At 36.8% G+C, this 17,570-nt stretch overlaps 1 protein-coding gene across 1 annotated transcript in view; it reads left to right on the forward strand.

Annotated features, from left to right (window-relative positions):
- The window catches only part of RNGTT (RNA guanylyltransferase and 5'-phosphatase), a 521,901-nt gene that overhangs the window by 304,019 nt on the left and 200,312 nt on the right, over nucleotides 1–17,570 (forward strand). Inside the window, 1 exon segment of the mRNA XM_042782266.1 lies at nucleotides 15,273–15,373. Coding sequence (XP_042638200.1) covers nucleotides 15,273–15,373 — 101 coding nt within the window.

Here is a 17,570-nt window from a genome sequence, read left to right on the forward strand (position 1 = left end):
TCAGGGGTCCAGGATTATCTTCTGTGTCTGTGTTAATTGGTTTCCCTTTTCTTTGTTGAAGAGGGTCTGTGCAGTCTTTCTGCCTAGTCCGCCATCTTGCCGGAACGTCTTCTTAATTTTTGTGTTAATTCCATTCATCCTTTGATTATCAAATAAGATGGTGCTACCTTGAGAATGTCCAGTCTTATGAAGTGAGTTGTAAGTTGTGACTTTGTTCTGTGATTCTATCTTTTGACAAGATTCTTTTCAAAGGTTTAAACAGTGGATTGTAAATTTTAGTTATTTAAAAAAATTGTTATTTCCCTCAGTAGACTGTTAGTACTGTGAGTTCGGGAACCATGCCCATCTCATTTACGGTGATATTTTTAGTATCTATAACATAGGACCAATAAGCAGCATCACAATAAATGGAGAGAAAATTGAGGTTGTCAAAGAATTCACGTTGCTTGATTCTACAATCAATGCCAATGGAAGCAGCAGTCAGGACGTGTAGCATTGGGAAAGTCAACCATGAAGGAACTGTTTCAAGTACTGAGGAGCAAGGATGTCTCCTTGAGGACTAAGGTGTGCCTGACACAAGGCATGATATTTCCAATCGCCTCGTATGCGTGTGAGAGCTGGACAATGAATAAGAAAGACCGAAGAAGAGTTGATGCTTTTGAGTTGTGGTGCTGGCGAAGAATGCTGAAAGTACCATGAACTACTAAAAGAACTAAGAGATCTGTCCTGGAGGAAGTGCACCCGAAATGCTCCTTGGAAGCGAGAATGGCCAGACTTGGTCTCACCTATTTTGGTCATGATGTCAGAAGGGACCATTCCTTGGAGAAGAATGTCATGTTTGGTAGGGTGGAGGGTCGATGAAAGAGGGGGAGGCCTTCAACAAGATGCATTGACATAGTGGCTGCGATGATGGGCTCAAGTATGGCAGGGATCGTGGAGCTGGCGTGGGATCGGGCAGTGTTTCGTTCTGCTGTGCATGGGTTCGCTGTGAGTTGGAAACGACTCGACGGCACCTAACAACAACAGTATAACATAGGAAAATGAATGTTAAGTCCTCTGTTTTATACATATGAGGTAAGCATTCTGAATGTCTTAATTCCTCAGATTCACTATATTTTCTCTGGTTTCTAGTTACTCTCATCACTTGTGCCTGGCTTAGTCTCAGCTTAAATTCTACTTTCTGTGGGAAGTATCTCATGACTTTATGGGCCACATTATATTCTCTTACATGCTTTCAAAGCACTGTGAGCTTCATATTTCATAAAACTTCTCATAATTCATTTTAATTGTCTGTTTGTCTGAAATCCTCCATTATTTTCATCTCTCTGACCTCTAGCACAGAGGTTGATACAGACTTAGTGACTGATCAGTTAATGTTTGCAGTTAATGTTTGTTAGAGAAAAAATAAAAGGAGAAAATGAAAACTTTATACTAGTGTTTCTTAATTGGGGTGATTTTACACTCCCCTCCACTGAAGGACATTTGACAATGTCTGGAGACGTTTTTTGATTATAACAACTGAGTGGGAGGAATTATGACTGACTGCAGTGGATAGAGGCCAAGGATGCTGCTGAACGTCTTACAATGCATAGACCATCCTCCATAGCAAAGAATAAGCTGGTTCAAAACATCATTGGTGCTGCTGTTGAGGAACTGTTCCTGCTTTAAACTTGAATGCAGTTCTTTTCTTATTATTATCTTAGACATACGTTTTATATCAGGGCTTTTGAGTACATCTTAACAGGCAATGTCTTAAAACTTTTCTCTTTCCATTGCCCCAGTATAATGTAGTGGTTAGTATGGATTTGAGGATCTGAGTAAAAACCTGGGTTCAAATATTTACCCTATCTGAGAATGTTACCAACTTCTTTATGCTTCGGTTTTATAATCAGTGAATTGGGGGATTATGTTAATTTATCTTTTGTCATAGATATTATTCTGAGAATAAAATGATTTACTAGCACTCAGACCAGTGCCATTGGAAAATAACTCAGTAAATGTTACCATTAGGAATTGTTATTGTCTTTATGGTTCCTAGTAAGGGATATAGGAGCTCTGGTAGCATAGTGCCTAAGACACTTGACTGCTAACCAGAAGGCTCGCAGTTCAAACCCATCAGCCCCTCCTCGGAAGGAAGATGGGGCAATCTATTTCCATAGTGATGCTGCCTCGGAAACCCAAGGGGTCGCTTTGAGTCGGGGCCGACTCGATAGCACATAACAACAGCAACAGTAAGGGATATAAAACCAGTTGCTGTTGAGTTGTCTCAGACTCAGGACAGCCCCATCCATGTCAGGGTAGAGCTGTGCTTTATAAGGTTTTCAGTGGCTGATTTTTCAGAAGTGAATCAACAGTCCTTTCTTCCTTAGGGTGGACTCAAACTTTCAACTTTTTGGTTAGCACTTTAGAATGTTAACTGTTTGTACCACTCAAGGATTCTCAGTAAAGGATAAAACTAGAGGAAAAATAAGGCTAGATATGGGAATGGTGGTCGTGGCTTTGGTTGTTAAGCAGAGAAGCTTTATTTTATTAAATAAGCCATCTAACAAGGCATATTCTGAATCAGTTATTTTTAATAGGGCCTGTTGATACCAAACCAAACCAATCCAAACCCAACTCACTGCCACCGAGTCAGTTCCAACTCATAACCACCTCCTTTGGGTTTTTGGGGTGGTAAATCTTTATGGAAGTAGATTGCTCAGTCTTCCTTCTGTGAAATGGCTGGTGGGTTTGAACTGTTAACCTTCTGGTTAGCAGTCAGATGGCGTAGACACTATGCCACTAGGGCTCCTTGGGCCTGTTGATAAGGAATGTCAATTAGAAGGTTATCACAATAGTTTGTGTGAAAAAGTAATGAAGACAATTGATAGAGATTACATCAGAGATGATTCAGAAGTTTTGAACTTGCCAGGTTGGGAACTTCATGTTAGTCAGAAATAGAAATCAGAAGAGAAAGGAAGTAGTTGTGTTTCATTTTATTCTTTTTCTTTATTTCTTTTTTTCAAGAATATAGATGATTCAGTTTTAGATTTGCAAGTTTCAGTTGCCCCAGGACATTTACGAGGAGACTTGTGCTTGATATAATTTATGTTTGAAAATGAGAATCTAGATCTTCTTGGATTACCTGTAATTAGGATTACAAGTAAAGATTTGGGAGTAGTTTTCATTGTGAATATAGTTGGAGTCTTAGGTGTAGATTAGATATAGTGAGTAACAGTGAAAGAAGTCAGAGCATAGAAACTTAGGGATTGTGTGTTGTTCAAAATGGATTCAGATATTAAAATTTACCTTACACCAAATGACTGTTTAATGGATATCATTTTTAAAAACAATTTTTTTGTTGTTCTTGAAAAAAATACACAGTGAAACACACCTACGTATTCACAACAGTTTCTATAAGTACCATTTAGTGACACTGATTACATTTTTCAAACGTGTAAACATTCTCACCATCTTTTTCTGAGTCATTCCTCTCCCAATAACGTAAGTTCACTGCCACCTAAGGTTTCTGTCTAATCTTTCAAGTTGCTTGTGTCAGTTTCTTCACGCTTTTTAACAGAGCGTAAAGTTCAAGGCAGATGTTTTTTACTAGGTAAGCTAAACTATTTGGTTCTGAGAAGACTTCAGGGGATATTTTTGGTTTAAATTTTAAAGATTTTTCTCTTGGCAGTAGTTTCAGGGTAGACATGATTTTTTAAAACCTCTGCTAAATGTTCAATGTTAATATTTTTCTATTGATTTTTTAACAAAACAGAGTAAGTCTCTGTAGTAATATTTATTAATTTTTCCACTTACTATCTGCTGTATGCTATTGTATCGTGTGTGTGTGAGAGTACGTATTTTCTTGCTGTCAACTCTCTTTCAGTGTGTGTGTTTTCATAATTTTATGCAGCATAAAATTACTTTTTTCAGTAAATTTTTGAGAACTTCCTTGCTTCCTGGAGCTAACTGGGGACTCTTGAAACTTTCTAAAAATCATATGTATTAAATCACTGATCTACAGGGAAATCAAATTGTTCTGCTAAACAGAAATTTTGATAGGAGGACAAAATGGCTCTCACTTTATTTTAAAATAAATTACCTTCCCTACCTTCTGTCTAACTCAGAGGACAAGCATATCAATACTAAGAATACAGAAAATTATTTTAGTGGAACAGTGCAGTACAAATTAGCAAAAAGGAATTTAAACTACTTGATGTATTATAAAGTAACTAGCCTGCAGAAGTTACTTGTATCTAGAGTTTGGGTACTACTTTTATTTAGATCTGTATCTACCAGATGGGGGGGAGAAACATCTCTGTGAGATGCAGCTAGCTCTAAACGCCAATAGAATTTTATAAGTGACAGTAGTCTTGGATATTAATACAAAGTTAAACCTGCCGCTATGAGTTGGGTGTGACTTGACAGCACATAACACCAAACAACAACAATCATGGGTTGTGGAATACATGAACTCTCATTCCTTCATCTAATAAATATTGAGTGTCTACTGTATGTCAGACACATTGCTGAATTTTGAAAATATGAAAATGGATAAAGACAGTTTTTGTCCTAATGGAGTTTATGTTCTGCGAAGAAATTGACATAGGAGCAAATTATATTGCCGTGTGTAGGGTGGAAGAGTGCAGATTAATGGAGTAGGGAAGGCACGTTGGTGGACCCAGAGAGTGGGTTCAGAGTTTATTGTGAGATTAGGCCTGTGCTAAAGACAGACGAGGATTCTTGGTTTAGTAGGTCTTCACTGGTGCTTAAGTGATTTGTTGTTGTTGTTGTTATGTGCTGTCGAGTCAGCCCTGACTCATAGCGACCCCTCCTTGGGTTTCCGAGGCAGTATCACTACGGAAGTAGGATTGCCCAACCTTCCTTCCGAGGAGTGGCTGGTGGGTTTGAACCGCCAGCCTTCTGGTTAGCAGTCAAGTGCCTTAGCCACTATGCTACCAGAGCTCCTGCTTAAGTGATAAAGATGAGTTAAGTGGTTTTGGTGCTGAAGAAGTTTATTATATTGAGGTCTCTGCCTGCTAACCAGGATGCTTGCCAGGTGCTTTTCCCTCTTAGTCACCATTCAGCACCAAATAAGCTAAGAGTACTTGAAAGCAACTGATGTACAATGAGTTGCCTTTGCAACAGTTTTATAATCTCATCTAATGGGAACATCTAACCCAACCTTTTCAACCTTTTATCATTTACCTTTTGACAAATGATATTCTTTGTTTTGTTACCTGTACAAAGATAATTTCTGTATTACTGTGATTTAGGCATTTTTTTGTAGGGGGAGGTCTGGTAGCATACCAGAGGTTGGGCAATCTACTTCCGTAGTAATACCACCTCAGAAACCCAAGGAGGGGTCACTATGAGTCAGGTCTGATTTGACAGCATATAACAACAACAACAGGCATTTTTTGTACAAGGCATAACCTTTCAGGTTATCAGATTGCTTATGTGTAAAGAGAGAGAGTTTAACTGTGTGCTTTTCAGGACCTCTCATTTTTCTAATATTTTTACCTGTGTCCAGTGCTGATCTTGACACTTCGTCGTCGTTGTTGTTGTTATGTGTCATTGAGTCAGACCCGACTCATAGCGACCCCTCCTTGGGTTTCTGAGGTAGTATCACTACGGAAGTAGATTGGCTTTTTTCATTCAACCTACCTCTATCCCAGTTTCCTTGTTGACTAAATTTTAAAATTAGTTTTAGTTCTGTGGAACTGCCCAGATATGGAAAACTGAGGTTTCAGAGGTCTTTGTGTAATTACAGTTTTTTTCAAAAATTGTTTTACTAGAAATGTAAGCTACAGATATTTTATATTAAAACAGAAGAAATTAGACCTGTGAATAAGATCCATTGAAATAGTAATCTGAATGTGTTTTTAAGTAATTTTAAACCAAGAAATTGCATCAGTTCTCTAGCAATTTTACACCCAAATCCAAACTTCAGTTTTCATAAAGTAACATTAAAAGCTTTATAAGTAAATGAGAAATGTCAGCAAGCTTTTGAAAACTGGAAAGTGTGTATTTTCTTCCACTGCTTCTTTATATGATACCTCTCCCTGCTCTCTGTACCAAGTTTGTAATTTTTCAGAAATGAAATGCCAAATGACTGCCTTGATCTATTTTTATTAGAGAACTGCTCTTTTCTCTGTAGGAGCTCTGGTGGCATGGTGCCTCAGGCATTTGACTGCTAACCAGAAGGCTGGAGGTTCAAACCCACCAGCCACTCCTAAGAAGGAAGATTGGGCAATCTACTTCTGTAGAGATACTGCCTCGGAAATCCAAGGAGGGGTTGCTATGAGTTGAATTGAAGTGAAGGCAGTGAGCTTGGGTATTTTTTGTTTGTTTGTTTCTTTTCTCTGTACATCATAAGAACAGCATAGAACAATGAGTAAACTTAATCTCAGTAAACTGGTAAATTTCCCCTCAACTCATACATGGTCTTGGTCCCATTGTCTGGAACTTTCTTCTAACTTAATTTTTCATTAAAATAAATTTTTCTTATTCAGGATACTTTCCTTTACCCCTCACTCTAGTTTTAATGTTTCTTTGCTGTACTTCCTTGGCAACTCTATTATATTAAGTTTGGCAATTCTCTATTTCCTATAATCTCTCTTGCTGGTTACATTGAAAACCCCATGTGATCAAGCTCTCTGTCTTGTTAGTATTTGTATCTCCCGTGTCTGGTATGCTACTGAGTACATACATAATGGTTACTTAGTACTGAAGTAACATAGTGTTGAAGTGACTTTTCCTCGATACAGGATATTTATGTCTTATTTAACACAATAGATATCTGCCTGTTTGTTTCTCAGTGAAACATGGATTTAGGATCTTATCAAGTTACTAAGTCTAGAGCTGTTATACTTTTCTAACCAGGAACATTACCATGTAGGGTTTCTTCTGTGTTTTTTTTTTTTTTTTTTCCTCCTCTTTTTTAATACTTGAATGAATGAACGAATAAAACTAATGTGATAGTGAGGATAGGATTCTTTCTTAGCTTCTGGTATAATCCTTGTGGAGATGGCAGTATGCCTTAGAAGACATCATTGTAGCCTCAGGTCTCATTATAGGTCCTGGAATATATATTCTGATAACATACTTTCTCACATATTAGTAGTGGAAATCATAGAGTAGCATACGGCTGCAAGGCATTTTAGATATCTCTGGTATAGATAGTGTATTTTAGGCAAACAAAGTACTATTATTGCCATTTTACAAACAAGATAGCTATAGCATATATCTTGAACTTGCTTAAAATCGTTAAGTTAGTAACAACTTAATTACTAGCAGAGGCAAAAACCGAAAACCAAACTCACTGCCATGGAGTCGGATCCGACTCATAGAGACCCCTCCTTGGCTTTCCAAGGTGGTATCATTATGGAAGTAGATTGCCCAACCTTCCTTCCGATGAGTGGCTGGTGGGTTTGAACCGCCAGCCTCTAGTTAGCAGTCAAATCCCTTAGGCACTATGTCAGCAGAGCTCCTAGTAGAGGCAAAGAAGGACTAAAATATCTTACCCTTCTTTGCTATTATTACTACTAGCGTTTGCATATAGTTTTTTCTGTTTGGCCCAGTTGACATTTTAGGCTGGATAATTCTTTGTGATGGGTGAGTGTCCTGTACATTTTAAGATGTTCAGCAGCATCTCTGACCTCTACCTACTAAATTAGCTTTTCATATCCCAGTCTGCTTCATGAAAGATTTATAGCCTTGGAAACCCTGCAGGGCAGTCTACTTTGTCTTGCATAGTTGCTATGAATTGGAATTGAGATGATGACAGTGGGTTTAGTTTTTTGGTTTTATCCTCAAGGTGACAAGCAAAAATGTCTCCAAACCATAAAAACCAAACTCACAATTCTGACTCATGGCAACCCCCTTTGGGTTTCTGAGTTTAATGGAAGTAGATTGCCTCATCTTCCTTCTGTGGAGCAGGTGGTGGGTTTAAACCACCAACCTTCTGGCTAGTAGTCAAATGCCTTACGCACTGTACCACCAGAGCTCCTTAAAAGAAAAAAAAAAAAAAAAAATCTCCAGGTATTACCAAATATCCTTAGGATGTGAAAATTACTCCTACTTGAGAACCATTGCTTTATATAACAAATATATCACTATGCCTCCGTTTAGTTTTCTCTGCTTTAATTTTAGAGAGTTTTCTTTTTTCACATGGCCGTCTTCTACCTGTAGTCCAGGTTCTGCTCTCATCTGATAAACATTTTGCTAAACACCTTACTGTTTTCCTTGACATTTGCATTCATTACTTTTTTTTTTAAAAAGGTGATAATGGATATCTTAATTTAAGTTGGTAATTGTCTGCAGGTAAAATGTATTCCCATCATTTTACTTGACAGCTCACCTGGTAAAATCAGATTTATTTCTATAGAAATAAGTATTGTGTGTGTCATTTAAATATAGCTTTGATAATTATTTTAGTCTAGACACAAACTGGTGAATTTAATGAAATTCAAATGTATTACTGTCTAATTATACATTGGAACATGTAGCTTAAAGGAATGTTTTTATATCCTTGTTTATAGTTCACCAAGGTTCTGGATTTCAAGTTTGGTAACTCATAAATATTTATTTTTAAAAGGCTTGTTAAGTTCCTGTATATATAGTATCTTTGCACTTACTATGTTATGGATCATGAAAAAAGGATTCTTTTGACAGTGATTTTTACACATAATCTTTTGTGAATATTGTTAAATTATTTTATAATCTCAATTATTTTATTTTTTAAAATTAAATATACCTGAGACTCATATTTATAGTAAGTTTTAAAATTCTCTTTTTTTATCCTTCATCAAGTATTTATTGCACATTTTGCTAGGTGTTTCATAGGCACAAAATTTGACATAATTTTTGCTGACGTAGAATTTACATTCTTGTATTATGTAATAATTTACTTTGATATTGGTTTCCAAGTAGTCGTGACTTATGTAAAGAATAGGGAACAGAAGTAAATGATGGTTTATCTTGAAGTGTGAAAATTCACTTGGCAGAGGTTGTGAATGGGGTAGGGGTAGGATGGACATAACCTTTTTAAAATTACACAAGCTTGCTCTGTAAACTTTCACCCAATCACAATAAAAATTAAAAGGGGGGAAAAAAACCTGCATAAGCTCACTCACTGTTGTTTTTAGCCCATTTTTGCTTCCTGACATTCCCTTCTTCCTCTCCTTTTTTTTTAGTCACTTACTATCATAGTGAGCTATTGTTCCTGAATGGTATGGGATATTTCTTTAAAATATGTTTTATTAGGAATCAGACTAAATTTTACTAGAATTTTTCATTAATGGGAAATCTTGAACATCAACATTCTGAAAAATTATACACAAAGTAAGTCTGTTTTAAAGATATTTGTTTCCAAGTAGTGTGATCATCCTGAAGGATATATGTTACCTAAAACAACTTTTCAGGTCAAATAAGTGGGTAGGAACTTCCATTGAAATATTATACATTTGATTTTATATTCATTCATATTTAAACACAAGACTTGGAAGGGACAGAAATAATGTATTTTATATTCTTAAATGTGCTACAGATAAAATGTCTTTTGTATCAACGTTAATGATTTGTGTTTCTTAAAAACACAATACTAAATTATACTAATTTGTCATTATATGGTTTTATTATATGGAATTCTGTTGAAATAAATGAGCTGACTAGGGCTTTTTGTACAAATTGGTTAAAATAAAATTTGAGTTGTATATTAAAAAAAAATATATTAGTAACGAGGACTTAGCAACTTTTCCTTCCTAAATATTTTTCCATAATATGCCCCCACTGAATTGACATAGGTTTCTCTCCTTCAGTAGATGCTATATTTTTTCTACCCTTGTATTTTTGCTCATGTTTATTTCATGCTCCAAATCTGCATGAATGAATATTACCCATCCCTCAAGACTTATAATATCTGCTCCTTTATCATCAGTCCAGGGAGCTCTGGTAGCATAGTGCCTAAGGCACTTGACTGCTAGCCAGAAGACTGGCGGTTCAAACCCACCAGCCACTCCTCGGAAGGAAGATGGGGCAATCTACTTTCATAGTGATTCTGCCTTGGAAACCCAAGGAGGGGTCACTATGAGTCGGGTCCGACTTGACGGTACATAACAACAACAACAACAACAACATCAGTCCTTAATCTACCTGGGTAAAGTATTTTCCTTCTTTATTGTGTTTTTAATACACATTTAAAACATTTATATCTCCTATAATCTTTTTATTCTAACAGATTATACTGTGGTAGAGGAGGGTTCAAAATTTGTTTATCTTTCACAGACACGCAAAATAGACCAAATTTGTACTCTTAAGGAGATGTTTCACAAAAATATTTTGAATTTATTTGAATTTTGAAGCCTCCAATGTACAAATATATATAAAAGATTAGAGAACTGAGTGGAGGCCTAGCTATATGCTGACAATAAGAAATCCATTTTAAATTTAGGGCATATGTTGGTTAAAAGTAAAAGGGAAGAAAAAGATAATACCATGTTAACAATAATAGAAAGAGAGCTGCAATTCCTATATTAGTATTGAAGTATACTTAAGAGCAAGGAATATTACTATAAAGAGTGTCTTTTTATAATATTAAAGGAGTCAGTTCTTAAGGAAAATATAACAATATTAAGTTTATCTATGTCTAATAAGGAGCTCTGGTGGTATTGTGCCTAAGGCAGTTGACTGCTAACCAGAAGGCTGGCAGTTCAAACCCACCAGCCACTCCCCAGAAGAAAGGTTGGGCAATCTACTTCCGTAGTGATACCCCCTGGGAAACCCAAGGAGGAGTTCCTATGAGTTGGATCCAACTCAACGGCAGTGAGAGAGAGAGATACCTGACAAAGAGTTTAAAAGTACATGAAACAAAAACTGATGAAAGTACAGAAAAACAGACAAATTCACTATTTGAATTGGAGATATCAATATCCCTCTGTCAATAATTGGTAGAATGAGCAGACAGAAAATCAGCAAAGATTTTGAAGACTTTAACAGCATTATCAACTAACTTCCGCATATTGACATTTATAAAACTCTCCATCCAACTATAGGAGAATCTACAATCTTGTTAAGTGCTCACAGAAGATTGACCATTATATTAAAATTGTAAGACATCATGGCCATGTGTGGTTCATCTTAACTGCAAGCTTGGTTTAATATTCAAAAGATAGTGCATATAACAAAACTTACTACCAGAATTAAGGGGAAAAAAAATGTGATCATTTCACGGTGTGTCAAAAAGAATTTTATTAAATTTAAGATCCTTTTATAATAAAAAGTCTTAGCAAATTAGTAGTAGAAGGAAAATTCTCTCAACCTCATAAAAGACATCTATCACAAACTGTACTATATGACTTAGCCATTGTTACAAGGCAAGAATAAGAAATAAAAGGGATACAAATTAGAAAGGAAGAAGTAAAACTGCCTTTATTCGCAAATGAAATAATTATCTGTGTAGAAAATCCTAAAGAAGCTACGAAAATGCCACTGGAATTTCTAAGTAAATAAAAAGTCACAGTACAAATGCCAATATTAAGAAATCGACTGTATTTCTATAAACTAGTAATGAAATATGGAGAATTGAAATTTTAAGAAATTATCATTTATAATAGTATCAAAAATAAGAAATTGTTGTTAGGTGCTGTCAAGTCAACTCCCACTTATAGCAACTCTGTGTGCAACAGAACAAATCACTGTTGGGTCCTGCACCATCCTTATAATCTGTGCTATACTTGAGCCCATTGTTGCAGCCACTGTGTCAATCCATCTTGTTGAAGGCCTTCCCCTTTTTTGCTGACCCTCCACTTTACTGAGCATGATATCCTTCTCCAGGGAATGGTCCCTTCTCACAACATGACCAAAGTAGGTGAGACGAAGTCTGGCCATTCTCACTTCTAAGCAGCATTCCAGCTGCCCTTCCTCCAGGACAGATTTATGTCTTCTGGCAGTCCATGTTACTTTCAGTATTCCTCATCAACACCATAATTCAAAGGCATCAATTCTTTGGTCTTCCTTGATTATTGTCCATTTTTCACATGCATATATGAGGTGATTGAAAATACCACGGCTTGGGTCAGGTGCAGCTTAGTTTTCAAAGTGACATTTTTGCTTCTTAATACTTTAAAGAGGTCTTTTACAGCAGTTTTTCCCAGTGCAGTATGACATCTGATTTCTTGACTGCTGCTTCTATGGGTGATGATCATGGATCATGAAATTCCTGACAACTTCAATCTTTTGTCCATTTATTGTGATGTTGCTCATTGATCCAGTTGTGAGAATTTTTGTTTTCTTTATGTTGAAGTATTATCTATACTGAAGACTGTAGTCTTTGATCTACAAAGATCAAAGTGGTTCAAGTCCTTTTCATTTTCATTAAATAAGATTGTGTCATCTGCGTATCACATGTTGTCAGTGAGTTTTCCTCCAATCCTGATGTTACACTCTTCTTCATACAGTCCAGTTTCTCGAATTATTTGCTCAGCATACAGATTGAATAATTGTGAGGGAAGGATACAACCCTGACACATACCTTCCCTGATTTTAAACCACTCAGTATCCCTTTGTTCTGTTCAAACAATAGCCTTTTGGTCTATGTATAGGTTCCTCATGAGCACCATTAAGGTTCTGGAATTCCCATTCATTGCAGTGCTATCCATAGTTTGTTATGATCCATATAGTAAAATTCCTTTGCATAGCCAGCAAAGCAGAGATAATCATTTCTGGAGTTATTAGGAGTAAATTTAATAAAAATTGTACATAACTTGTCTATTGAAAACCACAGAACATTGCTGAGATAAATTTAAGAAGACCTAAAGAAATAGATTTATAGTGTTCATGAATCAAAACATTGAATATTGTTACAATTTCAGTTCTCTTCTAATTGACCTCTTGTCTCAGTGTAATCCTAGTTAAAATCTTAATAGACTTTTATTTATCACAGAAATTTACAAACTGACTTTAAAGTTTAGGTGGAATTGCAAATGGGCTGCATTAATTAAGAGTTTCACAAAAGAAAAGAAGAGTTACACAGCCTGTGTTTAAAACTTACAGTAACTGAGAGAGTGTGCTATTAGCAGAAAGACAGGCACATAAGTCAGTGCATCAGTTTATTGGGATCAAAAATATATCTGTATCTATAAACAATTGATTTTTGATAAAAGTGCTAAGGCAATTCAATGAAGAAACGATAATCTTTTTTAACAAATGATGTCGAATCAATTTAATACCCATATGGAGCTCTGGTAGCATAGTGGCTAAGACACTTGCCTGCTAACCAGACGGCTGGCGGTTCAAACCCACCAGCCACTCCTTGGAAGGAAGGTTGGGCAATCCTACTTCCGTACTGATAACTGCCTCGGAAACCCAAGGAGGGGTTGCTATGAGTCGGGGCCGACTCGACGGCACATAACAACAACAACAACAACAACAGGAGAAAATGTCCGTACTGATAACTGCCTCGGAAACCCAAGGAGGGGTTGCTATGAGTCGGGGCCGACTCGACGGCACATAACAACAACAACAACAACAACATGCCAAACAATGAATTTAGTCCTTTACTTCACATCATATAAGTAAATTAACTTGAAATGGATCATATAATGAAAAATAAAGAGGAAAAACTGTAAAACTTCTGTATAAAAACAGTAGAAAATTGTAGTGACTTTAGGATAAGAAGTTTCCTTTACTTCATGGGAGGTGAGAATTCTATCACTGAACCACCTTTGCCCTCAAAGAAGATATTCAGATGGTATATTAATGCTGTAACAAAGTACCACAAACAAAACCACAGAAATTTATTTTCTCATATTGTGTGCTTGAAGTCTGAATTTAGGATGTCATCAGAACCATACTCTCTCCAAAGACAATGGAGAGATCTTTCCTTATCTCTTTCCGTTTCTGGTACTCTCAGGCATTGGCTTCGCTTTTGGGAGCATAACTCCAGTCTCTGCCTCTGTCTTCACGTGAGAGTGTCTGTGTTTTCACATGGTGTTTTTCCCTGTCTTTCTCTCTCTTGTGTCTCTTCTCCTTTTGTAAGATCATATTGTATAAAAGCCCTCTCCACAGCAGTATGATGACCTCATGTTGACTTAAGTAATTACATCAGCATCTGCAGTGGTACTATTTCCAAATAAGGTCACATGCATAGGGACTAGGGGTTAGGACTTGAACTTATCTTGGTGGGGGTCACAAATTAACCCATAACAGATGATAAATAAACACATGAAAAGATTTTCAACATATTTTGTCATTAGGAAAATGCACATTAAAATTAGGAGGCATATACATTAGAATGAGTAAAATTAAGCAAACTGACATTGCCCAGTTCTAGGGAGAATGTGGAGCAACTGGACATGTCATGTATTGCTGGTGGGAATGGGAAATATGGTACAGCTACTTTGGAAAACAGATTGGCATTTTATTATAAAATTAAACATATATTTGTCATATGACTCAGCCATTCCACTCCTGGATATGTAATGAAGAGTGAGGGGAAAAGAAGAAATGTGAAAACATATGTCCACAACTTGTTCATGAATGTTCCGACCAGCATCATTCATGATGGCAGAAAATCGGAAACAGCCTACTTGTCTGTGAACTTGTCAGTGTATAAACAATTTGTAGTATATATGTAACATAGAATCCTACTCAGCAATAGACAGGAACAAACTAATAACACATACATCAACTTAGATAGATCACAAAAGTCTTATGTTAAGAATATTTTATGAATTCTAGTAAAGGCACAGCTAAAGTGATAGAAGGCAGATCAGTTGTTGCCACAGGGTTGAGGGAAGGAATTGGTTGCTGTCCCTTGAGGGGACTTTAAGAGGGGTTGAAATTTCCTGTATTGTGCTTTTCATAATAGTTATGTGACTCTCCATTTGTCAGCATTCATTGAAGAAGACAGTTCAAATTGACTAATTTTATTCATTATAAATTTTGCCTTGGTAAAGTTGAACAAGAAAAAAAAAAATATTTTTTTTTGTCATGTTTCCTTTGAGTCATGGGAAGGTTGTATAGAATAACTGAATTTATTCTTGCTTTGGAGTTTGACACACAAAAATCTACATGTTTTTGGCAGGCTTTGGTGTGAGGAAAGGACAGAGCCTGTGAGTAAAAGGATAGATAACTATGCTCATTCATTGGTTGAAGATAACAAAAATTTTATTCAGAAAAGAAATAGTAATGTTTCTTAATAAAAAGTAGATATGATTGTTCAATAAATTGACTGTTTCAAGTTTTTTTTAAAGCCATTTATTTATTATTATTGTCATGTTAACTCATTTTAGAAATATAAGCCTGGTCGATGTGATGATATTTTGAAATGGAAGCCTCCCAGTCTGAATTCTGTGGATTTTCGCCTAAAGATAACAAGAATGGGAGGAGAAGGGTAAGTGTACACTCACCACAGTCCCCTTTTTTGCATGAAATATTTCTGTTTGCATACTGTTGACTATACTGTGTACAGATACTTTACAGATATTATAGGAGCCCTGGTGGCACAGTGGTTAGGTGCTTGACTGTTAACTGAAAGGTCAGCAGTTCACAACTGCCAGTTGCACTGCAGAAGAAAGATGTGGCAGTCTGCTTCTGTAAAGATTGGAGCATTGGAGCACGGGGCAGTTCTGCTCTGTCCTTGAGGGTTGCTATGAGTTAGAATCAAATCTATGGCAAGGGGTTGTTTGGCTTTTTTTTTGAATATATGTAAACTGCCGAATGTTTGCCAATTGTTCCTTTGACTTATGACAGTTAACATTTTGTAGTATCATTTAAACCTCACTAATTTTAGTCTTAAAATCTGCTTTTTTTAAAAATTTGAGATTTGGGTGAAAGTTTACGAAGTAAATTTATTATCCGTTTGGCAGCTCACATAGACTTTGTCTCATGACATTGACTGCAATTACCCACAATGCAACAGCTCCCCCCATCCCTTCCTCCCCAGTTACCTCTTCCCTGTGTCCTTCCTTCCCATGCACTCCTGCCCCCTGAGCTGTCTTTCTGGGCGTACACAGCCTTTTTAATCTCCCATGATCGATCTCTCCAACGCGTGTATCTACCTAATGTAAATGTTCAGCTCATATGCCTGTCTTTTGTTTGGCTGGAAGCCGTGGGAGTGGGTTCATTTCCAGACCTGAAGGGAAGCTAGGGGGCCATAGTCTCAGGGTTTCTACTAGGCTCTATCAGACCAGCAAACCTGGTCCCTTTTTTTTTTTTAAATTGATTTTGAGTTTTGGTCCACATTATTATCCCACTCTATCCAGGATCTCCTACATAGATTCCCCTCTCCTAGGGGTTGACAGTGGTAGCTGGGCACCATTGAGTTCTTCTGGTGTCATAGTCATACAGGCTGAGGATCACATGGTGTTCCAGTCGCTTGGACTATTGTTTCCATGAATCTTTGGTTTTCTTCATTCTTCTTTGCTCTGGATGAGGAGAGACCCATCATTGCATCTAAATGGCTGCTTGCAAGCTTTTAAGATCCCAGTTACTACTTGCCGAAGTAGGATGTGGAACAGCGTTTTTGTGTAGTATTTTATGCCAATTGAACTTGATGTCCCCTGCGACAATGGTCTTGAGTCTACAGGTCTAATTATTCACTTCCTCTGGGTAGCTGACTGTGCCCAAGAAGTGACTACAACCTTGTCCCTTGTCAGCTTTACTATATACTTGGAAATTCTTACAGAAGACCCAAATACACTTGTAGACACATTGTCTGCCATCCCTACACATAGTCATGGGTGCACTTCCCCCTGCATAGGCATACCTAATTGTTTAGCCTGTCCACCCATCTTTCCACCCATAGATCAATGTTTGCCATCACTGACATGCAGTGTGGTAGGTACAAAACAGTTCATCTTTGTTGTCGTACCTCTCACGCACCTCTCTATATCTTCCTCTTCCTCATTGCCACCGTGTTGATCACTCACATTTTCCCCCAGTCTGTAGGTTCTCTTTTGACTCTTCTGAAGAAATCTTTGGAAGCCATAAAAATTTAATTTTTAGAACGTCCCATTCATCTAATTTCTCTTCTGCTGTTTGTGCATTTGAGTTACGTTGACAGTCTATTTATGTCATATAGTAAGGCCCCAAAATTTGCCCCTGGTTTTTCCTTGAGGAACTTTATAGTTTTAGATTTCACATTTAAGTCTTTGATCCATTTGGAGTTAGTTTTTATGTATAATGTGAGGTAAGGATATTGTTTCATTTTTCTGCAAATGGATATCCAGTTTTGCCAGCACCATTTGTTAAACAGACAATCTCTTTCCCATTTAATGGATTTCAGCTCTTTGTCAAAGATCAGCTGACCAGGTCAATAGATTGATTTCTGGGTTCTCAATGTTAATTCCATTGGTCTATGTGTCTGTCATTGTATCAATACCAGGCAGTTTTGACTACTGTGGCTGTATAGTAGGTGTTGAGATCTGGTAGTGTGAGACCTCCTACTTTGTTGTTCTTCAGTAGTGCTTTGCTTATCCAAGGTCTCTTTCCTTTCCGTATAAAATTAGTGATTGGTAGATCTGGATTGGGATTGTATTAAATGTATAGATTGCTTTGGGTAGAATTGAAATTTTCACAATATTCAACCT

This window comes from Orycteropus afer, unplaced genomic scaffold (genome assembly GCF_000298275.1).
Source record: "Orycteropus afer afer isolate SDZICR_OR568_19922 unplaced genomic scaffold, OryAfe1.0 scaffold00011, whole genome shotgun sequence".
NCBI lineage: Eukaryota > Metazoa > Chordata > Mammalia > Tubulidentata > Orycteropodidae > Orycteropus > Orycteropus afer.